General features: G+C 45.9%; 2 protein-coding genes across 2 annotated transcripts in view; both read right to left on the bottom strand.

The window, feature by feature from the left end:
- The window catches only part of LOC141192387 (uncharacterized), a 391,820-nt gene that overhangs the window by 195,238 nt on the left and 168,749 nt on the right, over window positions 1-27,833 (bottom strand). The gene's annotated exons all lie outside the window — the stretch shown is intronic.
- On the bottom strand, window positions 9,914-17,798 carry LOC141192388 (gastrula zinc finger protein XlCGF66.1-like). The gene is made up of 5 exons (XM_073661907.1): window positions 17,790-17,798; window positions 10,635-10,784; window positions 10,326-10,505; window positions 10,119-10,242; window positions 9,914-10,035 (listed from the first exon to the last, which is right to left on the bottom strand). The coding sequence occupies exons 1-5, from the start codon at window positions 17,796-17,798 to the stop codon at window positions 9,914-9,916; spliced, it is 585 nt and encodes a 194-aa protein (XP_073518008.1).

Here is a 27,833-nt window from a genome sequence, read left to right on the forward strand (position 1 = left end):
AATGCCCCATGCAGACTGTTCCCCACTTTATAATGCCCCATGCAGGCTGTCACCCCTCCTCTTTATAATGCCTCATGCAGGATGTACCCCCCCTCTTTATAAGGCCCCATGTAGGATGTCACCCCCCCTCTTTATAATGCCCCATGCAGGATGTCACCCCCTCTCTTTATAATGCCCCATGCAGGATGTACCCCCCCTCTTTATAAGGCCTCATGCAGGATGTACCCCCCTCTTTATAAGGCCTCATGCAGGATATCACCCCCTCTCTCTATAATACCCCATGCAGGATGTCACCCCCCCCTCTCTTTATAATGCCCCATGCAGGATGTCACCCCCCTCTCTTTATAATGCCCCATGCAGCATGTACCCCCCTCTCTCTATAATGCCCCATACAGCATGTCACCCCCCCTCTCTTTATAATGCCCCATGCAGGATGTCACCCCCCCTCTCTTTATAATGCCCCATGCAGGATGTCACCCCCCCTCTCTTTATAATGCCCCATGCAGGATGTCACCCCCCTCTCTTTATAATGCCCCATGCAGGATGCCCTCCCCCCTCTCTTTATAATGCCCCATGAAGGATGTCAACCCCCCTCTCTTTATAATGCCCCATGCAGGATGTCACCCCCCCTCTCTTTATAATGCCCCATGCAGGATGTCACCCCCCTCTCTTTATAATGCCCCATGAAGGATGTCACCCCCCCTCTCTTTATAATGCCCCATGCAGGATGTCACCCACCCATATTATGCCCCATGCCTCCATACATTAAAAAAAAATAAAAAATCAAATACTCACCTCCCTCCTCCTCACCTGCTGCCCGCTACTCGGATCCGGACTCCAGCGTTGCCGGCGTCGTCCCGCACTGCGCTCCCTGTGACGGCTCAGGGGAGCGCGCGGTGGAAAGAAGTCACGGCGCCCTCTGACCTGACACGTCACAGGGAGCGCAGAGCAGGAAGACAGCGGATCTGCGGAGGCATGGGGAGAGGTAAGTATCCGGCTGCCGGGGCCCTGAGCAAGCGGTGGAGAAGGGCAGGTGCTGACACCGCTCTCCTCCGCCCATAGCCCAGCGGGGTGCACGACCGCCAGTGGGCCCCCCTGCCTGCTCAGGGCCCCGGCACTTGCCCGGGTGCGCCGGGTGCTGACGCCGGCCCTGCTCATGGCCCCCCACAGGTCATGTTTTCAGGATCTCCTTAGTATTACACAGGTGAGAGAATTCCTGATGCCTTGATGATACTTCAATCACTTGTGTAATACTAAGGAGATCCTGAAAACATGACCTGTGGGGGGCCGGAAACACTGTATTAGACACATTCGTGCGTATCTCCAGTATGTAGATGATGTGTTTATTGGATGGGCGGGCACTAATGCACAGTTTTTTTTTCTTTTGTTCCTTATCTGAATTAAATTAATGTTCAAAATATGAAATTTACTGCAAATTGTGGAGGAACTCATTAGAATATTTCAACGTCAAAATAAATATGTAGCATACCTGGTGGCTTTCTGGCATAGGGCACCATCTCTCACTATGCAAGATCGCAAACTTGTTCATCAGTTCAGTCTGCTAGCCTGGCTTCTTTCCATGCTGTCTGTTTGTCTCTGTTCTAACTGCTTAGGGCGGCGGCCCGGTCACTTCCTGTTTCTTGTAGCTGCTGTGGGCACACCCCTTATGCGTCCTCAGCCTATTGCTGTTAGTCACTGGATATTTAAACCAGCTTCACCTGGTAGCTGATGCCTGAGCAACGCTTTCATTCAGTGTGCTGCCTTACTCTGAATGTGCCAGGTCCTGTTCTGTTCTTGTCTGTTTCCACCACTCTGGGGACTGTATTCCCAGACTGGCTCCTGTATCTCCTTCAGTAGCAGTTCCTGTCTGAACTGTATCCTAGCCTGTTCGTTCCGCTTTCTAGGGGCTGCATACCTAGACCTGTTGTCTGTGTTTTCTTGCCTGTCTGTCCGCCTTCCTGGAGTCTGTATTTCCAGGCCAGTCTGAACACGCTCCTAGCCTGTTCGTTCCGCCTTTTCTGGGGGCCGCATACCCAGACTCGCTCCTGTATCTCGCTGCAGTGTCAGTTTCACATGCCCCCGGAAGAAGCAAGCGGGCGAAACGAGCATCGGGGTGAAGGGGGATAGCGTCCTGCTCAGTGGCTGTTATTTTCCTGTAAGGCTCATTTTTTCACCTCACCTTGGACCAGGTATTTAACATGGCTTATATTTTTCTATGTAAGGGTCTTTTTGTGCCACTACAAATGAGTATAGTATTATAATAAAGCTGCAGATATATTTTTGCATCACCTATTTAGCCAATTTAAGGGTCTTTTGTATTGGGGATGATAATTTGAAGGGGTAGTATCCCCTCTGTAACTATATTTCCCCTTTAGATTACCTTTGTTAAGCATTCCCATGGGTCGATTAGCTATATTTCATTGCAGCTTTTTTATGCCATTTATATCAATTTGGATGATTGGAGCCTAATATATTATTAAAACTGAGGGCAGATTGCTATCCCCCTCTTTTTCTACTGGGTACTCTGTTGTGACATTTTTAATTAAGTATTGTTATTATGTAGTCAGATTGTGATATTTTAATTGCATTAATAAAAATTATGTTTTTATATTTATGGTTCTCTTCTTTTCTGCACTTCTATATAGTGTGGAGGTGGTAATTTGTGGATTTGTTTGAAGAGCTTTCTTTATTTACCATATCCAAGCAGTTGATATTAAGTGTTAGTTTCTGTCTGAACACTCAGTTCCTGTCTGAACTGTCTCCTACCTGTTACCTGTCTTTCTCTATGTCCGTACCTTCCCTTTCTCCTGCATTGTCTGAACCAGCACTTGGCTTTACCTTGGCTCGTTCCTGTATTTTGTTGCAGTAACAGTTCCTGTCTGAACTGTCTCCTAACCTGCTTCCTGTTTTTCTCTATGTCCGTACCTTCCCTTTTTCTGCAGAGTCTGAACCTGCACCTAACTCCTACTCGTTGTCGCTGTACTTCCGTTTGTGAGTTTAGAGTCCACTCACTACTTCATTGCAAGTATCTTGTGTGTATCTGGTTCTTCCTTTCCCTTCCAGTCTGTTCCGTGTGAACAGAGGCCTGTCCCCTCTGCTCTACCTTGCTCACCGCATCGGCGGTTCTTGCCTGCTCTGCCTTGCTCACCGCACCGGCGGTTCTTGCCTGCTCTGCCTTGCTCACCGCACCGGCGGTTCTTGCCTGCTCTGCCTTGCTCACCGCTCCGGCGGTTCTTGCCTGCTCTGCCTTGCTCACCGCTCCGGCGGTTCTTGCCTGCTCTGCCTTGCTCACCGCTCCGGCGGTTCTTGCCTGCTCTGCCTTGCTCACCGCTCCGGCGGTTCTTGCCTGCTCTGCCTTGCTCACCGCTCCGGCGGTTCTTGCCTGCTCTGCCTTGCTCACCGCTCCGGCGGTTCTTGCCTGCTCTGCCTTGCTCACCGCTCCGGCGGTTCTTGCCTGCTGTGCCTTGCTCATCACTCCGGCGGTTCTTGCCTGCTGTGCCTTGCTCACCGCTCCGGCGGTTCTTGCCTGCTGTGCCTTGCTCACCGCTCCGGCGGTTCTTGCCTGCTGTGCCTTGCTCACCGCTCCGCCGGTTCTTGCCTGCTGTGCCTTGCTCACCGCTCCGGCGGTTCTTGCCTGCTGTGCCTTGCTCACCGCTCCGGCGGTTCTTGCCTGCTGTGCCTTGCTCACCGCTCCGGCGGTTCTTGCCTGCTGTGCCTTGCTCACCGCTCCGCCGGTTCTTGCCTGCTGTGCCTTGCTCACCGCTCTGCCGGTTCTTGCCTGCTGTGCCTTTGCTCGCCGCTCCAGGCGGTCTCGCCTGCTGTGCCTTTGCTCGCCGCTCCAGGCGGTCTCGCTCTGCTGTGCCTTTGCTCGCCGCTCCAGGCGGTCTCGCTCTGCTGTGCCTTTGCTCGCCGCTCCAGGCGGTCTCGCTCTGCTGTGCCTTTGCTCGCCGCTCCAGGCGGTCTCGCTCTGCTGTGCCTTTGCTCGCCGCTCCAGGCGGTCTCGCTCTGCTGTGCCTTTGCTCGCCTCTCCAGGCGGTCTCGCTCTGCTGTGCCTTTGCTCGCCGCTCCAGGCGGTCTCGCTCTGCTGTGCCTTTGCTCGCCGCTCCAGGCGGTCTCGCTCTGCTGTGCCTTAGCTCGCCGCTCCAGGCGGTCTCGCTCTGCTCTGCCTTTGCTCGCTGCTCCAGGCGGTCTCGCTCTGCTCTGCCTTTGCTCACCGCTCCAGGCGGTCTCGCTCTGCTCTGCCTTTGCTCACCGCTCCAGGCAGTCTCGCTCTGCTCTGCCTTTGCTCACCGCTCCAGGCGGTCTCGCTCTGCTCTACTCTTGTTCACCGCTCCGGCGGTCTCGCTCTGCTCTGCTTGTCTACCGCATCTGCGGCTCTGTTCCTGGGTCCCAGTCTGTACTGGACCTTATCCAGCCTGTGCTCCAACCTGCTAGTGCCTCCCTGTCAGCACTCCAGCCGTGCTTGCCAGTACCCCCTGCCTGCATACCAGTCGTGCTTACCAGTGCCTGCCTGTCTGCATACCAGACGTGCCTGCCTATACCCACCAGTCAGTGTGCCAGCCTAACCTGCCTGTTCCTGGATTCTCCGGTGTGGGTCAACAGCCGTGTCCGGGGTCTGACCTGGTATAGCACCTGGTCCCTCTGCTCGGTTCCTCCCTGGTGCACAGGCATCGTATGCCGTCGTGCGACCTTGGTCGGATCGGGTAGATACTTAGTTACGCCCCTCCAGGCACTCTCCGGTTCATGGCCCAGAGGAATCACTAAACACGCACACGCCAGTTAGTCCGGGCGTGTGCATAACAAAACATACAGGAAGGAAAAATAGTTACAGAAATGCATAAAAAAACACTGTAACAAATTTGCTGTTACATTATAACAGTGCACATCCACAGCACACAAAGAGATGGCTCCTTACAGTCAATTCCTGAGATTAAGAAAGATCAATAACAATGATGACACATTTTCCAGACAAGCAAATGAACTCAAAAATAATTTTCTTAGTCGAGGTTATCCATTACCCCTACTAAATGAACAGACCGAGTCTGTAAAAAACTCAAAAAGATTTATTAAAACAGAAAGATAAGAAAAAGCAGAGTACTGTAGAGAGGTTAACTTTAACTGTCAAACACAAAGCAATGGATAAGGTGATCCATACAGCTATAAGACAAAACGGACACCTGATCGAAAGTGACAAAGAGCTAAACGAGAAAGCCAATAATAAACCCCTATCTTCATGTAGAAGTAGTAAATTGGGAGATTTAATAGTCAGAAACAGAACTGAACACAATACAGGTAACTGGCTAGAGACACTTCAGATGCGGCAGCTGCTCGTTCTGCCACCTGCAGATCACAGATAAAAGCTTCCGCTTAGGACCATTGACCTGACATGTGAAGGACTTTGTGTCATGTAGAACTAAGCATGTGGTATACGTCATCTTCCCATGTAAATTCTATAACAAAGGTAAAACTATATGAGCTCTGTTTATCTGATCTAGAGAACATTATCGCTCTATAATTACTGGAAAGGGAGCTCCTCCACTTAGACGACACATGCATGATTATCATAATGCTGATCCAAAGTGTTTTGCAGGAATAGAAAAGGTCAAGGTCCCTCCACAATTTGGAAATCTTCATGTGTTATTATTAAAACAAGAAGCAAGGTGGATTCTTAATTCTGCAGCCCAGAGTAAGGTAATAGGACCCCTAACCTATCCCCCCGCCTAGGTTGGTCAGGTATCATGTTCTGATGACCACTTCCATTAAAATTGTTACCTTTTCCCAAAAAAAATACCAGCAGAACTTAAATATGTGGTGTACTTTGGGCTGAGGCTTAATAGTGATTGCAATTTCAGAGTTAGAGTCCCTGGGTTACCGCGACAGAGAGGGGCCAGAAGACTGCGGTGTCTGGTTTCATGTACTTCTGCACTGGTTAAAAGTACTTCACCATCATATTCAAAAGTGCATTTTTTTCCTTGCTAGCAGTGCAAGGGTTAATCTGTTCAGTTGAAGCACCCGGAGCTTTCCTACCTGGATTGTCCCAGCTGTTCAGTGTTGGCCCTCCCCTTTGATATATAAGCTCACCTCTGACACTTAGGTAATGCCAGTGTTAGTTCTTACTGCCTTGGTTCTGGAGTTGGCAGTAGTAGTGGACAACTCCTTTAAGAAGATACAATTTTCAGTTAAAACATTTCTAACATTCTGAACGTGAAAAAGGCTTCTTCCCAGTGTGACTTCTCTGGTGACTAAGAAGGCATGTTTTCTTCACAAAACATTTTCCACATTATGAACATGAAAATGGCTTCCCCCCTGTGTGAATTCTCTGGTGTCTATTAAGATGCGCTTTCAGTTTAAAACATTTTCCACATTCTGAACAGGAAAAAGGCTTCTCCCCTGTGTGACTTTTCTGGTGTGTAACAAGATTTGATTTATGGTTAAAACATTTCCCACATTCTGAACATGAAAATGGCTTCTCCCCTGTGTGAGTTCGCTGATGTGCGATAAGATTTGATTTTGCTGTAAAATATTTCCCACATTCTGAACATGAAAATGGCTTCTCTCCTGTGTGAGTTATTTGGTGTCTATTAAGATGTGCTTTCAGGTTAAAATATTTCCCACATTCTGAACAGGAAAAAGGCTTCTCCCCTGTGTGAATTCTCTGGTGTCTATTAAGATGTGCTCTCAGGTTAAAACATTTCCCACATTCTGAACATGAAAAAGGCTTCTCCCCTGTGTGAATTCTCTGGTGTCTATTAAGATGTGCTCTCAGGTTAAAACATTTCCCACATTCTGAACATGAAAAAGGCTTCTCCCCTGTGTGAATTCTCTGGTGTCTATTAAGATGTGCTCTCAGGTTAAAACATTTCCCACATTCTGAACAGCAAAAAGGCTTCTCCCCTGTGTGAAGTCTCTGGTGTGTAACAAGACTTGATTTATGGTTAAAATATTTCCCACATTCTGAACAGGAAAAAGGCTTCTCCCCTGTGTGAGTTTTCTGGTGCTTAACGAAATCTGATTTCTGGTTAAAACATCTCCCACACTTGGAACATGCAAATCTATTCTCTGTCGTGTGAATTTTTTGATGTTTAAGAATAGACTTTTTGAGGGGAAAACTATTTCCATATTCTGAATGTGAAAATGGCTTCTTTGCTTTAGGAGCAGTTTGTTCTTTAATGCTTATTTTGTGACTTTGATTTTCCTTAGTAGCCGGTAATAAATCAGAAGACAGGATCTGTTTCAAAGGATCAGATGACAGATCTTTGCTGTGAAGGGATGATGGTATATCTGGAGTAATGGCATTCAATTCAATTGTATCCTGTGGGATCTCAAGATCATCTGATTTAAAAATTGAAGATGTCAGCTGTCCCTCTGATCTCCTGGTACAGTCATCTGCCAAGAATAAAACCAATTATTATTTTAGAATAAAATATCCTTGAATTTTATATTTTTGAACATTTCTACTTAAACTGTCTGTAAAAATGGCAAGTTATATAAAATATTGAATTATTCATCAAGACAATAACAGTTCACAGTCTAATAGAAAACCTCATAGCATGAACCAGTGGAGCGTGGTGTCCAACTGATTGTTCATTCTGCCTCCCAAATATGGAATAAGCCACCAAACAATGTTATGTAGGCGAAAATAATACCAATAAAAACTTCTACTCATCTCACAAAAAACAAGTCCCCACTCAGGTCCATCATCTGTCAATGGAAAAACAGAGGTTTCCACATTATTAGTGGCTCAAAGGCTCTTGAAAGGTAACATGGCTTCCATAAACCAATCCAGCAATATCCGCTCTCCCAAAGTCAAATCTCCCCCTCGCTTCTGAGCCTTGCAGTGCGCCCAAAACACATTTAGCATCTATGTATTTGGCATTACTATAGTGAGAAGAACCCACTTAATTTAAGGTGTGTGTCTCCTGGAGCACAATCTGGGCACTATGTGTTGGGTAATGAAATTATACATTTGTAATTTTCACTCTCCAACATCCACTGTGTGCTAATTTTCGGAAAGTGGATGTGGAATCAAAATAGTCCCTACTCCTATAGATTAATTCACTGAGAGTTATAATTTCCAAAATGGAGTCACTTATGTGGATTTCTACTGCTCTGGTTTTCTGACATTTTGTCATATTAGGGCTTCTGCAAAAGGTGTGTCCCATCTCCTCTGGGATCTGCTCCCCTGACGTCTGCTTCTCTCACCTCCTTATTCATCCTGCAGGCGGCGCTGGTAATGGAGGAGACATCAGAACCAGAAGCTCTGGGTGATGCAGTTTCTGTCCAGCCCTTGGCTCCCTGCTTGTGTATTTGCTTTCTGTTGTGACCTCGGCCCGTTTACTGACTACTGTTGTGTCTTCTGATTTAGTATTTTCTCTGCTCTCCAGGTTCTGACCCGGCTACCTGACTATTCTTCTTCCTGTCTCACATCAAAGAACAGCAGGTAACACCATGGCCCAAGCCTAGGGGTGCAAGTCCAGATCCATGTAGAGGGGGTAAAAGGGTGATGGGCAAGGCAATCCCTATTTTGGACACTAACTAGTGCAGTCAAAAATTGTGAGTATAGACAATGACACATCTATTGAAATGATCAAACTCAACAGTCTCCATCAGTAATAGTAACTAGCGGTGAAACCTCTCGGGGGTAATTAGAGTATGGGGCTCGGTGGGTCTTAGCAATCTAATGTATCGTAAGGGCATTTGGAAGAGAAAATGGAGACCTTTTTCTTTTTTAAAGACTACCAGGGAGTTACAGACTCACATAAGTGAGGCCGGCCGATCCAACCACAATGAAACCATCACACAGAATTAACCTGTAAAAAAAGATATGGAATAAAAAAATGTTACATCCCCAACAAAATCTTTTGTATGGGGGGGAGAACGCCAACACTAAACCGGAGTTGCACTCATTTATGGTGGACCATTGGAGCTACTATGAGTCCTGACCAGAAGAAAAGAGAAAGTATTAGCGCCCCCATTTCAGGAGAGATTGTGCAGTAATCTGAATTCCTTAGGATGAAAACATAATGGATTTTATGACGTGGAGTGAATCCATGAAACCAGGGCTCGAGCCATGCCAACACATCTCCTGCAGGCGTGAATAAATGTATATTACAGCCATCAGCCACGCACAGCTTAGAGATATATCATGCACAGGTGTAATGTTTTCTGTATAGTTTATCACAATCCTGTTTGAAAATAGTTGGTTTTAAAAGAAATTGAAAAGTCAGGATAAAGGGAAACTCTGCTGTTATTGCACAGAAATTCACACTTGGCCCTCACTGCGCATTTAATGTTATCGATCATAAAAGTGAAGTTTGGCCAGAAAGACTGGACCTGGTCTTGTAGGGACCATATGAGGACATTCAGCAGCACAGAAGGGAGAGAAGGTAGATTCATCCTATAAGATATCAGGGATCTAGGAAGCCAACAGGGGGTAGGTGGATCCTGCAGGTTGTAAGTTCTATAGAAAAGGGCTTTCAATGCCCAAAATCATTTGAACAGTTTTAGATGGAGGAGAATGTTTTGGTCTAGAGGCAAAATGGTGATCACACGATTGTGATACGGCCGGACTCCACCACTGATAAAGGAGCCACAGCCGGTGACTGAGAAGAATCTGTGACTTCTCTGCATTTAGTGGTCACTACTCACCTGGGTAGTCATATGTAGGAATCTCCTCTTTACACCGCTCATCACCCCTCACATATGTCTCTGTAGTATTAATATGGGTCAGATCTTCACCCTGAAACAAATATTGTAAAAGTCACAGACAGATGGAGAAGTCCCATCTATGATCAGCTCTAATCCTGCCATCTCCACCGTTCTCAATACACAAGTATAAAACAAATAATACTGGTGGATAAAACAAGACTGAGCACAAGACCTTCACAGCCGTCTACACATCATAGGAGAGATCTCATGACACCTTCTCTCCATCTACCTGATGATCCTGAGGAACATTGGGATCTTCTTGTTTACAGTCTTGTGAAAGAAGAGGACGGGGACATCTCTCTGGTGTTGTCCTCTTACTGGATAGATCTGGAGGAAACACATACAGGGATTGAATCCATTCTTTACATACAGATAATTATAGGCCGTGTGGTTTTAGTCCTGTCTATTACCTGGTGATGTGAGGGGCTGGGGAACCTCCATCATGACGTTCTTGTACAGATCTTTGTGTCCTTCTAAATACTCCCACTCCTCCATGGAGAAATAGACAGCGACATCCTGACATCTTATAGGAACCTGACACATACAATGATACCGTCATCCCCCCGATCCCTTCATAGCGTTACTGTATAATGTCCCAGCATTTCCAGCAGTGTCACCTCTCCAGTCAGCAGCTCAATCATCTTGTAGGCGAGTTCTAGGATCTTTTGGTCATTGATGTCCTCATGTATCAGGGGGTGAGATGGAGGTCCTGTGATAGAGCTCAGGGGTCTTCTCCATCCCTCAGACACAGGGTCCTGACAGCGCTCACTAGAGGTCTTCTTCACTACTGTGTAATCCTGATTATGGACAGACACATTAATAAATCTCCCTCCAGACATTTCCAGAGTCCTCACCTCTCCAGTTCTGTCCATCTGTTATTCCCATAGATAAGAATGATGTAATGTGACGTCATCAGAATCTCTCACCTCTCCAGTAATCCGGAAGAGGATCTCTAGGGTGAGGTGTAATATCCTCTCCGCCATCTTGTCTCTGTCCATATCCATCTTTGATGGGAGAATCAGGAAAATTCTCTTATACAGAAGATCTTCACTGAGAGGATCCGATATTGTAGAGATCTGAACGAGAAGAAAATGAGCCGATGGAACATCATAAAAAACCTGCGTAATAATACAATTACTGGAGACAATAAGGGAAACATGAGATTTATTATTTTACAGTATTTAGTTTTCTTCTTTACATCTACTAATAAAACCTATATATTTTAGGCCACAGACAACAAGCGGTTTCTTCCTCGTCTCGGAAGCTGAATACGTTTTTCATAGACTCATCTTCCATAACACTAATTCTCATCTCATTTACCGACACTGGAATTGGCATTAGTAATACTGCAGGAGATATTCATTACACGTGACATGATAAATAACTAATTCATGAGGAGGACGACATCTTCATCTTCTACTACGGCTCTAGAAACATAGTTAGCCAGAGTCCGTCACTGACTACATCTCCACCGGCCGTCTATATGAATGTTTCCCGTCTTCCCTGCACTGTAATCTTCTATCACGTTAAATCTCATGTCTCATTCACACACAGAAGTTTGAGGCTTTTATATATAATTTCACAAGCCCCTACATATAATAAACTTAAGTGCCTTTCATGTGGCACTAAAGGATGTTTACCCTAATAAATAAATGAAAACAAAAACCACGTGGGGTCCCCCACTATTTTTCGTAACCAGGCAAGGTGAAGCAGACAGCTGCGGGCTGATATCAGGCTCAGAACGATCCTGGTTATTGACCCTTTCCAGCCTGAAAATACGCGCTTTGCCCACCTCTTCTCTATTGCCCTGGTGCGGTGGCAATTGGGGTAATAATAGTTGAGGTTGATGACAGCTGTGAATTGTCAAAAAACACATTTGGCATCAAGCCCTGGGGTTAGTAATGGAGAAAAAAATACCCATACAGAAAAAAAAAATTTATTTGAAGAAAGACTCCCCGACACTCTTCCTGGTTCACCAATTTATTTTTGAAAAAAAAAACAAAAAAACAATGCAGGTCCGACGTAGTCCATGGCGTTCCCACGCTGATCCCTGAATCCAACATCCAAAGGCTATGGAGCCTTGTTCAGAGGACGACGCTCCATAGGCCGTAGCAGCAGCCACTCTGGGGCCCACTGCGTTCCACAAGACCTGGCGGCTCTGATGAGCAGTGACCTCAGTAACTACACCGCTCTTCAGAGTCACCGAGTCCTCAGTATAATGGCGCCATACAGTGTCCCACACTATAATGTGCCCCACAGTGTAATGGCCCCCCGATACAGTGCCCCACAGTGTAATGGCCCCCCGATACAGTGCTCCACACTATAATGTGCCCCACAGTATCATGACCCCATACAGTGCCCCAGTGTCTAATGGCCCCCCATACAGTGCCCCAGTGTCTAATGGCCCCCCATACAGTGCCCCAGTGTCTAATGGCCTTCCATACAGTGCCCCACTGTCTAATGGCCCCCCATATAGTGCCCCACTGTCTAATGGCCCCCCATACAGTGCCCCACAGTCTAATGGCCCCATATAATGCCCCACAGTATAATGCCCCCCCATATAGTGCAGCAACCCAGCATAATGGTCCCATATAGTGCACCACAGTATAATGGCCACATACAGTACCCACAGTATAATGGTCCCATATAGTGCATCCTGGTATATGGCCCGTGACATTACAAATATATGGGGGCACACAGGGGACATTACTAATATATGGGGACACACAGGGGACATTACTAATATATGGGGGCACACAGGGAACATTACTATTATATGGGGGCACACAGGGAACATTACTAATATATTTGTGCACACAGGCGACATTAATAATATATGGGGCACACAGGGGACAATAATATATGGGGGCACACAGGCAACATTATTAATATATGGGGGCACACAGGGGGCAGTAATACTATTTCGGACACATAGAAGGAGTTCTGGCCGCTGCTGGTGAATAGGGGAATATTATCTTGTGGGGTCACAGGGGGAGAAGGGAGAATTATTACAGTGGCCGGTACAGAGGGTAGGACATTACTGTCTGGAGGCAAAGAGGAAACAGCAATCACTGGACAGACACAGATAGGAATCGCAGGTGTGAATAAGGACTATAGTGAGAGCGATAATAATGTGTACAGCGCTGTGGAGTATGGCGGCGATATAGAAGGAAGAGGAATAATCCACAGAGAATAGCGCAGAGTCTGCACAGACCTGCACCTGCTGAGCCGCACACCGGGACAGAAGGAGCCACCTGGGAAACAGGCAGGATAGACAGTAAAGCCAAGTCGGCTAAAGGACCTCTGCTGACGTCATACCCATGTGAGCATGCAATCTGATGATGTCACCAGAAGGGGCGGGGCCTCATGCTCCATTGTAGGAAGATTTTGTAGGTTTGGATCTGCCTGGGAAAGGAGGGGATCCTTTTATTTGCAAGGGGCTGCGTGCTGGGGGTCTGTGTGGGGAAGGAGGAAGCGCTGTTACTTGCTTGGTGCTCGGGGTCCCGTGTCTTCCCCCTCCCCCTTTGCCGTGTCTCCCCCCCCTTCTTTGCCATGTTTCCACCCCTTCTTTGCCGTGTCTCCCCCCCCTTCTTTGCTGTGTCTCCCCCCCTTCTCTGCCGTGTCTGCCCCCCTTGTTTGCCGAGTCTTCCCCCCTTCTTTGCCGTGTCTCCCCCCCTTCTTTGCCATGTCTTCCTCCCCTTCTTTTCTGTGTCTCTCCCCCCTTCTTTGCCGTGTCTCCCCCCTTCTTTGCTGTGTCTTCCCCCCTTCTTTGCCGTGTCTTCCCCCCTCTTCTTTGCCGTGTCCCCCCCTTCTTTGCCGTGCCCCCCCCTTCTTTGCCGTGTCTCCCCCCCTTCTTTGCCGTGTCTCCCCCCCTTCTTTGCCATGTCTCCCCCCCTTCTTTGCCATGTCTCCCCCCCTCTCTTTCTGTACTCTCTTGATGCTTCTCTATTGATTTTTTCTGCGCCATCCTAGGAGGCGTTATCTGTGTTATGGGGCCCACTCACGTTCCCTTACTTCTGACCAGTTGCCTTTTTTTTCTAGGCTCTGATCAACCTTCACTGGCTTCTGCTCCAGGGGTGCAGGTAGTTTCCAGGTAGTCTCTCAAAATAAGGCTTTTATCGCAACTACAGGGTGGGCCATTTATATGGATACACCTAAATTAAATGGGAATGGTTGGTTATATCAACTTCCTGTTGTGTTGGATTGTCAATGCAACCCTCTTCTCCCACTCTTGACACACTGATAGCAACACTGCAGAAGAAATGCTAGCACAGGCTTCCAGTATCTGTTGTTTCAGATGCTGCACATCTCGTATCTTGATGGTATGGTGTGGTATATGGGGTACAAAGATAGTGGGACCATTCTTCATCAATGTAAACCTCAATGCCACTGGATATCTGAAATTGCTACATGATGATGTGTTGCCCTCTTTATGCACTGAAGATGGCACGTTCCCTGAGTTTTTCCAACAAGATGGTGCCACCACCACATTATGGGTGTCAGGTCCGAGCATTCCTAGATGAACAGTTTCCTAGAAAGTGGATTGGTCATCGTGGGCCAGTTGAATAGCCACCAAGGTCTCCTGATCTGACCCCCTTAGACTTATCTTTGGGGTCATCTGAGGGCAATTGTCTATGCTGTGAGGATACGATATGCAACGGATACTGGAAGCCTGTGCTAGCATTTCTTCTGCGGTGTTGCTATCAGTGTGTCAAGAGTGGGAGAAGAGGGTTGCATTGACAATCCAACACAATGGGCAGCACTTTGAACACATTTTATAAGTGGTCATAAACTTGTAAAAAAAATTAAGGAAAGCCAAGCACACCATTGTTGTTCTTATGAAATTCTCAATAAGTTTTATGTGTCACATGACCCTCTTCCCATTAAAAAAAATAAAGTTGGATCCAAAATGGCCTACTTCAAAATGGCCACCATGGTCACCACCCATCTGGAACAGTTTTCCCCCTCCCATATACTAATGTGCCACAAACAGGAAGTTGATATCACCAACCATTCCCATCTAATTTAGGTGTATCCATATAAATGGCCCACCCTGTAGATTGCAAATTTTGTTCTGCCTATAGGGTGCCATGATACTCCAACCTACCCCACCCAGCTTGGGGTCAGTGGGTGATGGGGGTTGGAGAGTGGGATTTATCTCCCCTCAAGCAGTTTTCACAGTGTTTATTTTCCTGGGCTCCTGCCAGTGCTGGCATTGCTGCGGGCTCCCTTGCAGTCTCTTGTCTCCTATCCTTGCACTATTCCTTTCCTCTGCAAACATCCAGACAGAAGACACAGGTGCCTTCCGTCGCCATTGCCATTTGGGGACACCGTGTGGTTTCACAGCTCCAGAATCTTTTCTGGTTAGCAATATGCGCCCTCCTGGGCCTATTTTCAGTTTTTCCAGGCACCCCGTCATCTTGCAGAGAGCCCCACAGGCAGCCTCCTGTGGTCATTTCAGCTTGGGGGGGGGGGGGGAGTCTCTCCTTCAGGGAGATCTGAATGGCTCATATGGACACCACCGCCCTGATCCTGGTATATCTCGGGGTTACAAGATGGAATGCCCTCTAGTGGCCGGGTGTATACTCACGCTCTTGTGTCGGCTAATATATCCAACCAGAAAGGAATTTTATGGTAGATACAGAAATCACATTTTTCAACAATTTTTACAACTAAAGTGCTGTGGACTCGGGCACAAAAGGTTTTTGTTTTCATTGGCCCTAATGTACAACTTGGCTATATTCTACGTATTGTTTAGTAAAGTTCATTGTTCTACATTTGTTTGTATAAATATATTTATATCTGTCTCCTTTTTGTTAGAATTATTTATACAAGTGTTTTAATAAAACAGTTTGAAAACGTCCGCGGGCGAAACATGGGGGGCGAAATGTGCGGGGGCGAATATTCCTGGGGGCGAAATGTGCGAGGGCGAAATGTACCTGGGGCGAACAGATGGGGCGAACTGCTGGGGGCGAAACTTCCTATAACCGACTTAAATATGAGTGCCTGAGGAAAGGGTCTGAATACTTATAATAATGTGATATTTCAGTTTTCCTTTTTTAATATATTTGCAAAAATTTCTACATTTCTGTTTTTTTTCAGTCAAGATGGAGTGCAGAGTGTACTTTAATGAGAAAAAAATTAACTTTTTAGAATTTACCAACTGGCTGCAATGAAACAAAGAGTGAAAAATTTAAAGGGGTCTGAATACTTTCCGTACCCACTGTAAATATGATTCAGCAGAGGCAGGGGAACACCGTCGAAGGTCTGGAAGAGTTTTCTCAGACCCACTCATCTCACAGGCCCTGATGCGCGGGGTACTCTCACAATGAGGGATAATTTTTCGAAGATGCTGAAGGAGTAACTTGACAACCGTACCAATGTCCTCCGTTATTCCTCTGTGCCTTATAATTATAATTATTATCCAAGCTGGACACGTGGTATGAACTGGCTCTCTACGCCTTTGAGGTCCTGGCCTGCCCTGCTGCTAGCGTTTTTGTCACGCTTCCTAATAATGGGAACATTTTTTTTACTGAGGCCCTCCTCTATGACTCTTCAAAGGGGTATTGGGATGCGTTCAAATTTTTTTTCAGCTCTTGCAGTCACTGCATAGGCAATAACAGTATAGGAAACACACTTCCTAATAATAGGAACATTTTTTTTTTACTGAGGCCCTCCTCTATGTGTCTCTAAATTGGTATTGGGGTTTTTCCAAAATTTATGCAGCCGTTGCAGTCACAGCATACGCAATAACTTTAGAGCAGAACCGCTCCTTTGTAATGGGAACATTTTGTTACTGAGGTCTTCCTCTATGTCTTTTCAAAGGGGTATTGGAGTGTGTCTTAATTTTTGGCAGCCCTTGAAGTCACTGCATTTGCTATAACAGTATAGGAGAACCGCTCCTTAATAATGGGAACAACAAAGCATAGGCAGATGCTGGCCCTCTAACATTAGTGAGGGCTGACTGCTGGCCCTTTAACAATAGTAAGGGCCGCCTGATGGCCCTATAAAAAATAGGCTTTGTGACTTTCAGAATCCCTCCTTCATAAATGAAACAGGATGTGTCTGATCATGTGTCACAAACCACAAGGCCAGATAAGGTAGTAAAATGTTAAAATGACTGAAGATATTCAAGGTAATCCCATGTCAATCACTGTGCACTGTTGGCAGGATTACAGAGATCTCCATGTACAGTGAAATTTGACACTGCAGCTTGCAAAGGAGGGGGCCCGACAAGCGCGAGAAATCCCCCAGCAACTGCAGCAGGCAGGCCCTTCCCCCCACGCCATGTGCTTCTTTGTTCAAGAAACATAAATCAACAGCGAATTATGGGAAGACGATACATCCGAGTGATACACAAAATGGATTTTTGGAAACCTAAAAGAATGGAGAATCTCACCATTCCTTTCTTCACCGCCCAGCAAGCAAGGAAAGGGAGATATGCAGCACAGCCTTTCAGAAGCCCCTAGGACTACTTTGTTTGGTCTCCACGAGTAGCAGAAGCGATTCCTTAAGACCATCCAGTAAAGAGGTTTTGGGAGTCTCTTCGCTAAGAGCAACCAGGGGAGGAGATTTGGGCGTAGCCACAAAGCCGGATTGGGAGTCAGCCAGAGGGGTTAAGTACTCCAGGAACCCTGACATGACATGTGGGAAAAGTCCATCCACTAAGCGAGGGCACACAGCCTTCCATGTGGCAGCCCTCCCACACAAGCCAGACCATTCCATCTAAACTGGTAATTGACTCAAGTTCTGCTTATACTTGTTGTACCATACTTTTGTACTTGGGCTGTTCTTTTATCTCGACCCACGAACCTTACGTCTGTTGTTCAGTCCAATGAACACGCTACCGGGCTGGTTTCTAGCCAGATATAAGTCCGTTACAGAATATCAAATAGAAACTTGTGGCAGCTCTACCAGGCCGACAAGGCTCTGCTTCACTGGAGTAGTGAAAGAGCCTCTCAGGGGCTTGAGCGAGTGTGGTGCCATGTCAGTGGCTGAGTGGAACACCGTTTCTCACTCCCTGGTGCCTCTCTGTACCCATGTGTACAGGGGGTGACTGTATAGAACTGTACCAATCTGACCTTAAGCATCCTTGAGGGGGGTGCAGAACGTCATGTAGGTGCAACGGGTAGATCCGTATGACGTGCTCCATCTGGCGTAGTGTGACATCAGGCGGGTGGCGGATCCATTATAAGTGGTGGCAACAGCGAGATTCTGTGGGGTCTCCCTGCTGCCGTTTCTTCACAATAACATTTACCAGTAAATGTATTTTTCACAGTTGAAAGCAATGCAAAAGTGCAAAAACGCTACGTGTGAACATAGCCAAAGGGGTGGAAGAGCATTTTTGTTTTTGGTTATTTATTTTACCTTATATACAAGTCATTACCCTGGAAAAGATGTTCTTTAACATTTTTCCCAAGAAAATCCATTTTGGCTTCGTTTTTGTATGTTTTATTGTGAGCCCGCAAAAGTGGCATTAATATTCTGGCAAAATTGTTCACAGCAGTGACCTAGGAGTCAGAGATGCTTCCAGGGGTCTTCCCCATGCTATTCTCATGTCATTTCAGCACTTTTTAGGCCCTCTGCAGACCTCCAGGAAGGGGGGAGGGGCGCCGGAAAAATGCTCAAGTTTCCCATAGACTTACATTGGGCTCGTTACTCGGACCGAAAACTCGAGCATTCCAATTTGCTCGACCCGAGCATTTTAGTGCTCGTTCATCACTAATCCGGATGTGTGAAAGAGGCCTAATTCTGTAACAGAGATAAAAATTCCCCATTTTTCCAAGCAGTGTGAGTCGGACATTCACTGATCAGCAAGTTATCACCTGTCTCTTGGATCGGTGATAACTTGTTTTCACTACACAAACTGTTTAAGGCCCATAAACACCCAATCCCTACAATCCTATGGTTGAAAGCTGTCTCATGACTATCATAAGGAGTGCATAGCCAAATGTTCTTGTGCTCTCTATTAGAGAGCAGGTGTCGAGCTCCACTGGTGGCAGCTTATCTTCAGAGAGAACAAGAAGTTCAACTACTGGAATTCCAACGCGCCGGATCTTTCTCTCCCCTGACATCAATTATCAAGGAAGAGGCGGGAAGCCCCAATACCCGTCAGATTGTTGGCTGATTCTGCCAACTTTAGCTTTATGTGTATGGAAGCCTTAGTGTAATCTGTATAAGGACTGATTCAGACGTCCATGCATCTCGGTCTGACCTCAGAATGCAATGCATGGACTTGCCAAGGCTCTGCCACCCAGAGTGTGACAGCCTCATAGAAATACATGAAGCCTCATGCTTGGGTCAGGAGACCCGAGGCCAGTACATGCATTGCATTCCGAGATGTGTATGGATGTCTGAATGAGCCATGATAGACAGTACTGTGTGCACACAAATCATGAACCTCAGTGCAGAAACTCTGAACTAGTTATCTCTGTAGTGAGAACGCTACAATGGACATCCTTATTCTGTTCTGTGTGCCAGAAATCTTGAACCTCAGTGCAGCAACTCCAATCTAGTCATCTCTGTAGTGAGACAAATCTCAATAAAAAAAAAAACAAGTTGAGCCTATAGTAAGTAAATAATTTGTAATAGCACACTATTTACATACAGCTCCTGGCAAAAATTATGGAATCACCGGGCTCGGAGTATGTTCATTCAGTTGCTTAATGTTGTTGAAAAAAAGCAGATCACAGACATGGCACAAAACTAAAGTAATTGAAATGGCAACTTTAGGGCTTTAAGAAACACTAAAAGAAATCAAGATAAAAAATGTGGTACTCAGTAAGGGTAATTTTTTTCACAGCAAGCAGAGGGAAAAAATTATGGAATCACCCTGTAAATTTTCATTTCCAAAACTAACACCTACATCAAATTAGATCTGCTCATTAGTCTGCATCTAAAAAGGAGTGATCACACCTTGGAGAGCTGTTGCACCAAGTGGACTGACATGAATCATGGCTCCAACATGAGAGATGTCAATTGAAACAAAGAAGAGGATTATCAAACTCTTAAAAGAAGGTAAATCATCACGCAATGTTGCAAAAGATGCTGGTTGTTCACAGTCAGCTGTGTCTAAAATCTGGACCAAATACAAACAACATGGAAAGGTTGTTAAAGGCAAACATACTGGTAGACCAAGGAAGACATCAAAGCGTCAAGACCGGAAACTTAAAGCACTATGTCTCCAAAACAGGAAATGAACAACAAAACAAATGAGGAACGTGTGGGAGGAAACTGGAGTCAATGTCTGTGACCGAACTGTAAGAAACCGCCTAAAGGAAATAAGATTTACATAAAGAAAAGCTAAACAAAAGCCATCATTAACACCTAAACAGACAAAAACAAGGTTACAATGGGCTAAGGAAAAGCAATCGTGGACTGTGGATGACTGGATGAAAGTGATATTCAGTGATGAATCGCGAATCTGCATTGGGCAAGGTGATGATGCTGGAACTTTTGTTTGGTGCCGTTCCAATGAGATTTATAAAGATGACTGCATGAAGAGAACATGCAAATTTCCACAGTCATTGATGATATGGGGCTGCATGTCAGGTAAAGGCACTGGTGAGATGGCTGTCATTACATCTTCAATAAATGCCCAAGTTTACATTGATATTTTGGATAGTTTTCTTATCCCGTCAATTGAAAGGATGTTTGGGGATGATGACATCATTTTTCAAGATGACAATGCATCCTAGAGCAAATATTGTGAAAACATTCCTTGAAAGAAGACACATAAGGTCAATGTCATGGCCTGCAAATAGTCCGGATCTCAATCCAATTGAAAATCTTTGGTGGAAGTTGAAGAAAATGGTCCATGACAAGGCTCCAACCTGCAAAGCTGATCTGGCAACAGCAATCAGAGAAAGTTGGAGCCAGATTGATGAAGAGTACTGTTTGTCACTCATTAAGTCCATGCCTCAGAGACTGGAAGCTGTTATTAAAGCCAGAGGTGATGCAACAAAATACTAGTGATGTATTTGAGTATTCTTTTGTGTGTTTGTTTTTCATGATTCCATAATTTTTTCCCTCTACTTGGTGTGAAAAAAATTACCCTTACTGAGTACCACATTTTTTATCTTGATTTCTTTTAGTGTTTCTTAAAGCCCTAAAGTTGCCATTTGAAATTTCTTTAGTTTTGTGCCATGTCTGTGATCGGCTTTTTTTCAACAACACTAAACAACTGAATGAACATCCTCCGAGCCCGGTGATTCCACCATTTTTGCCAGGGGTTGTAGTTACATAAGATGATAAAAGACCTAGGTCCATCAAGTCCAACCTTTATCCAAGAATTTAACATTTTTGTCACTAAATACGGTATATGCTTAATTTTTTTTATCTTGTGTTTTCTCTCTGGACTGGCCATAGTGTGAACGTGTTCTTACACTTTCCACATATATCAATTTACACTTCAGCTCATTTACTTGGTTTTCTGTAGTGAGTCAGCTAGAATAGAGTTGTTGCACGGAGGACGTCCTTATACTCCAGTAACCCTGTACATTTCTGTACTAACTTACATTGTTTTTCTGTTGTAAATTCTGATGATTGTCGGCTGCGCTCCGTTACGCTTTTCCCTGTAAAGCTCCGTCCACTATTAAAAACGGTGGTGCTGTCGGTCAGCACTGGTCTACATTCGTAAAAAGTTGAATTTTGGACAAACTGAACAATCAGCACTGAGTGTAATTATTTGTATAATAAAATTGCTAGTTTTATTTATCACAAAAAAATACATTTTGCTGATTTTTTTGGCTGAATCGAAATACATTAAAAATATAAAATGGTATTAGGCGGTGTGCCCACTATGCGTTTTTTAAGTGTTTCCACAGCGGCAAGGCCTGCCATGTTCCCCAATGATAATCCGCATGAGCTGTGCACATGCTGCGGAAATTTCCGCTGCGGATTATCATTGTGGAAAAAAACGCAGCACTACCAATTAATTTGCGGAAGCGTTGCGTTTTTGCCGCCATTGACTTGCATGGGAACGCTTGGATTCCGCATCACTGGATCTGTACATGCGGAACCCAAGCGTTTCAATGTGCGGATGGTACCCGGGTCTGGAGAAGAGGAGACTCTCCTCCGGACTCGGGTACCATAGAACCTGTAAAAAAAAAAAGAATAAAATAAAAAAAAAATATTATACTTACCTTCTGATGGCCCGCGGTGTGATTGTCTTTGCGTGCCGGCAGATCGCGGTGGACTGAAGGACCTGCGCTGATGTCATTTAGTCATGTGACGGCAGGTCCTTCAGTGTAGTGTACCGCGAGCTGACGGCAAGCCGAGACGCATGGTATCAAGACTCCGGGGGCCATCGGAAGGTAAGTATAGATTTATTTTTTAACATTCTTTCGGGCACACTATATAAATCCATGCCGGTTGCATGGATTTATACAGTGTGACCAAGTTGTCAAGCACTTTCCAAGTGATGCTAAAATCGCCTGGAAAGCGCTTTTCAACGCGCATGCGGAAATGCATGTGAAGAACGCTTCACATCCGCTTGTCCCTGGCAGGAAAAAAGCATGTACAATCCGCATGCGTTTTTTCTGCCAGGGAGATGCAGAAACGCTCAGGAAAAATCCAGAGCATTTCTGCATCGTGGGCACATAGCCTTAAAAATTAATGTACAACTTTGGATGTTGACTCACTTAAAAAATCTATTTACTTCAAATAAAGACACTCAGAAATCAACGGCTGGGATTTAGCCTTCTTATATAAAGCAGGCTAAATCCTAGAGGGAGGAAGGACCTGGTCTATTAGCCTGCTGGGTCTAGTATTAGGGTATGTGCATACGATGCAGAAATGCTCAGGATTTTTTCCTGAGCGTTTCTGCATCTCTCTGGCAGGAAAAAACGCATGCGGATTGTACATGCGGTTTCCTGCCAGGGACATGCGGAAATGAAGCGGTCTTCACTTTCATTTCCGCATGCGGGTTGACAAGCGCTTCCCAAGCGATTTTAGCATCACTTGGAAAGTGCTTGTCAACTTCACACTATATAAATCCATGCAACCGGCATGGATTTATATAGTATGTGAATGTCAAAAAATAAAAAATAAATATATACTTTACCCTCTGATGGCCCCCGGTGTTCTGCTTCGCTCGGTCCCGGCTGCCGGCAGTGAAGACTTTAGGACCTTCCGACGTCAGCGTCACGTGACCCGTCACATGACTCTGACGTCAGCGAAGGTCCTTCTTCATTCAACCGCGAAGTGCGGGGAATCAAGCAGGAGCGCTGCGCGGGCCGTCAGAAGGTGAGAATATATATATTTTTTATTTTATTCTTTTTTTTTTTTATGGTACCTGGGTCTGGATGAGAGTCCTCTCCTCCACACCCGGGTACCATCCGCACATTAGACCGCATGAAACATATACAGTGATGCGGATTCCATGCGGTCTAATGCAAGTCAATGGCGGCAAAAGAGCAGCGTTTCCGCAAAATTAATTGACATGCTGCGGATTTTTGACCGCAGCGTTTACGCTGCGGAAAAATGCGCATCATGGGCACAGCACATGTGGATTTCAATTGGGGAACATTGCTGCCCTTCTACCATGCGTTTTTCATGCGTTTCCGCGGCGTTTCCGCAACTGCAAAAACGCCGCGGAAACGCATGAAAAACGCATCGTGTGAACTCAGCCTTAAAACACAGGGACCTGGTCCTTTGGAAAAATGGGATTTAGCTTTCTCATAGAGAGCAGGGTAAATCCAAGTGGGCAGAAGGACCTGGTCCATTAGGCCATTATAGTATTAACCGCTTCACAACACACGATGCAGTTACGTCATATATCATAAAAATATAAGAAAAAAAATATATATATATCCCTTTTGCTCCATTAAAAAAAAAATACACAAATTTGGAATTCACGTGTTCAGAAAGGTCTGATCAATCAAAATATAATCTGATTGGTAAACGGCATAACGAGAAAAAAATCAAAACGCCAGAATTACGTTTTTTGGTCGCTGCAACATTGCAATAAAATGCAATAACGGGCGATCAAAACATCGGATCTACCCCAAAATGGTATCAATAAAAACGCCCCAACAAAATAAATAAAACCCTCAACGGCGATGTGGATGGAAAATGAAAACGTTATGGGAAGGAAAAAAATGGAAAAAATGGAAAATCGCCCGAGGGTTAAAACACTACAAGCATGGAAAATATCTGTGGTCGAATGATCTACAAAATGATCACCAGCAAATGAGACGGGACGCGGATGAGATCAGTGCAGGAGACTGTACAGACGGGAACCAGGGGGAATCCTGCGTATAAACGTCACCTGTATATATATATCTGTAATCAGACGTCACATCTAGTCTGCAGCTCAATATTACTGAGAAATATAACATGACAGGATTCATATAGATCTATAGACGATAAGTGTCCACTGTCTACTGGGAGTCAGCATCTTATATAGAGCAGGATAAGCACAAGGCTGGTAAAGGACGAGGTCCCACTGCGCATGCGCAAATAGCGACTGTGTGTGAGAAAGAGAAAGCGAAAGCCCCGTGCACAGAAGGAGCCGAGCCAATAGCAACGGGGGTCTCCACATACCTCCACCTGCAGAGCCGCCACCACATATATGGCTGCTCTGTGCGCACAGGAGCTGTGATGAGGTCACAGGAGGGGAGGAGTCAGGGGTCACATGATCAGGGGCCTCAGTGGATGCAGGACTCTGCTGTGCTGGTTGTCATGGTGCTGGATGAGCTGAAGTTTATGTGTGGGGTCAGGAGGGGTTTACAGTGTGGATGTAGCAGAGCCGCGTGTGTACGAGGTGTACGGAGCGGAGCCGCGTGTGTACGAGGTGTACGGAGCAGAGCCGCGCGTGTACGAGGTGTACGGAGCAGAGCCGCGCGTGTACGAGGTGTACGGAGCAGAGCCCTGTGTACGAGGTGTACGGAGCAGAGCCGCGTGTGTACGAGGTGTACGGAGCGGAGCCGCGTGTGTACGAGGTGTACGGAGCAGAGCCGCCTGTGTACGAGGTGTACGGAGCGGAGCCGCGCGTGTACGAGGTGTACGGAGCTGAGCCGTGTGTGTACGAGGTGTATGGAGCAGAGCCGCGTGTGTACGAGGTGTACGGAGCAGAGCCGCGTGTGTACGAGGTGTACGGAGCAGAGCCGCGTGTGTACGAGGTGTACGGAGCAGAGCCGCGTGTGTACGAGGTGTACGGAGCGGAGCCGCGTGTGTACGAGGTGTACGGAGCGGAGCCGCGTGTGTACGAGGTGTATGGAGCGGAGCCGCGTGTGTACGATGCGTGCGGAGCCGCGCGTGTACGAGGCGTACGGAGTGGAGCCGCGCGTGTACGAGGCGTACGGAGCGGAGCCGCGCGTGTACGAGGCGTACGGAGCGGAGCCGGGCGTGTACGAGGCGTACGGAGCGGAGCCGCGCGTGTACGAGGCGTACGGAGCTGAGCCGGGCGTGTACGTGGCGTGCAGAGCGGAGCCGTGTGTGTACGAGGTGTATGGAGCGGAGCCGCGTGTGTACGATGCGTGCGGAGCCGCGCGTGTACGAGGCGTACGGAGTGGAGCCGCGCGTGTACGAGGCGTACGGAGCGGAGCCGGGCGTGTACGAGGCGTACGGAGCGGAGCCGCGCGTGTACGAGGCGTACGGAGCTGAGCCGGGCGTGTACGTGGCGTGCAGAGCGGAGCCGTGTGTGTACAAGGCGTACGGAGCGGAGCCGCGCGTGTACGAGGCGTACGGAGCGGAGCCGGGCGTGTACGAGGTGTACGGAGCGGAGCCGTGTGTACGAGGAGTGCGGAGCGGAGCCGGGCGTGTACGGTGTGTACGGAGCGGATGCTGCCCCTCTCCAGGAGCGATCACAGCAGCACGGCATGAGACGTTCTTGTACTACACAGACTGTCCTGACAGAACACAGCTCGTCAGGACATAGCCCCGACCTCCAGCGACAGCCGGACAGTCCCATTGGATCGGGGACGGTTGGGCGGTTTCTGTATATAAGTTGTGTGTGATAATTGTAGAATTATTAATGTCTTAGCATAAAAGGATGTACCTGAGTGTTTGTGCCGGGGTCCACATGCATGGAGGGAGTTGAGGCGGTGCTGGCTGTATTATGCAGACGGCATCTGCCTGTAACAGTAGTAAACAGAAACTACTAGAAACTCTGCACCAAAATGAAGCAAATCCTTATTCTGGGACCTTCGCCTTGTACGTAACACCCCCGGATCCGGTACAAGCCGGGCAGATGTTCTCATTCATGTCATTTTCTGCTTAAGGTTCTGCGGTTTTCTGGCCAACTATAAAAAAGAAAAAGCGTAAAACAATATTTGTTGCTGCTGCATTGACATAAGTACAATCTTTCATAACATATAAATCTATTACACGTCGGGTCAATGCTGTAAAGGACAGTAAAGTGCCAGGGTTGTGGTTGTGGTTTTTGGGTCTCTACTTCCCTCCCAAAAATGCAATCAGAAACTTGTAACTACTGATCTCTCCACAAGAAAAAGCCGACAACTCCATCAATGGGATCATTTTATAAAATTAGGTCTTCGCAAGATGAAAATGGTCTCACAAACCACATTTTTTTTAAATGTTCATAAAAAAAACCCAAACAAACAAAAATAATAACCTTACTTTGATTTTTTCCCCATTTTTCAATACTTTATGTGCTAAATTGAATGTTGTCATTCCAAATAACAACTAGTCCCACAAAACACAAGCCCTCCGTCTGTTAATGAAAAAACAACGTTATATTTTTTGGGAAAAAGGGGAGGAAAAAAACAAAAAATTGCTCTTGTCAGAATAATGTAATTGCTATATATATTTTTTTTTAAAGTTGAATAATTTTACCCAAAAATTGTGATCTCTTATAATATTATCATTCTTCATGCGAGATTAATCATTAGTCTGTAGATAAATCCAAACATCTGGAAGATGTAGAACAATATATCTCTGATTCTCTTCTACCAGGATAAGCGCCTCCTTTCTGTCCTTTCTGTGATGGAGAAAACGCTTGAAAGATTCAGAAAGTCCGATGAGTTTTTGGAGCTTATTGTAAAGGGCCTTAATGACGACCTGGGAAAGAAACCACCAGAAACAAAGGATCCAACCAGGTAAGTTCTAATGATCCCATCTGATAAAATGATCAGCTTTATTTCCATGGGATTGTTCTGTAGAAGAGATGGGACCTGCAGCGTTTTCATCCTGAACTTCACTATGTATAGATGTAGCAAAGCTTCATGTGACAATTCACACACCGCATTGATAAACTGTCTCAGAAGGTTAGCTCTAAGAAGAGAATTAAGATCACTTATAGTGGAACTAAACTTACAATTTATTTTCAGAATTGTGAAAATTATGGCACTTTGCAAAGCACTTCATTAGTTTCTTTGGCGTCATATCCATAAAATGATCATATTAAAGTGTCCTCCAGACCCTGCTTTTCCCCAGTGCAGGAGCGTTGCTGGGGTCCTAAGAGATCAGGGACCCCAGCCCCAAAGTACATGTTTCCCCATATAACCTCCCTGCCACTTAAAAGAGGATTTATACATATATAATTACAGTACACCACTGCTACTAATCTAAAATACACTATACAAAGACCAATATTACCAAAATTACTAATATACAAGGCCAAAATGATCCTGCTACACAATGTCCTCTACCATCACCACCACACAGTGAGTCCATATATGAAGGAAAACCCCGCAGGGTAAAAGACCATCAAAGGAGTCCAGGGAGTATAAAATCTAACATATTTATTCAGCAATAGAAGAATAGGATGATGGGGGAAGGGACACAACACATATGTGATTGTTAGACATGTAAGCCAAAAATAGCAAGGCACGCAAGGAAGGGGCCATTCCAGGTATAATGGCTGTCTATAGTATCATCATGGGTATGCTAAAATATCCCAAAATAGACACCGCATATATTCCACTGGGGGCAACAGTCATCATATGCATTGCAGGTGCATCTCACTAAATTACAATATCATCAAAAAGTTAATTTATTTGAGTTCTTCAATATAAAAAGTGAAACTCCTATATTATATAGAGTCATTACAGACAGAGAGATCTATTTCAAGTGTTTATTTCTGTTAATGTTGACGATTATGGCTTACAGCCAATGAAAACACAAAAGTCATTATCTCAGTAAATTAGAATAATTAACAAAAA

Source organism: Phyllobates terribilis, unplaced genomic scaffold (assembly GCF_046119375.1).
Source record: "Phyllobates terribilis strain yellow unplaced genomic scaffold, ASM4611937v1 Scaffold_60__1_contigs__length_8166268, whole genome shotgun sequence".
NCBI lineage: Eukaryota > Metazoa > Chordata > Amphibia > Anura > Dendrobatidae > Phyllobates > Phyllobates terribilis.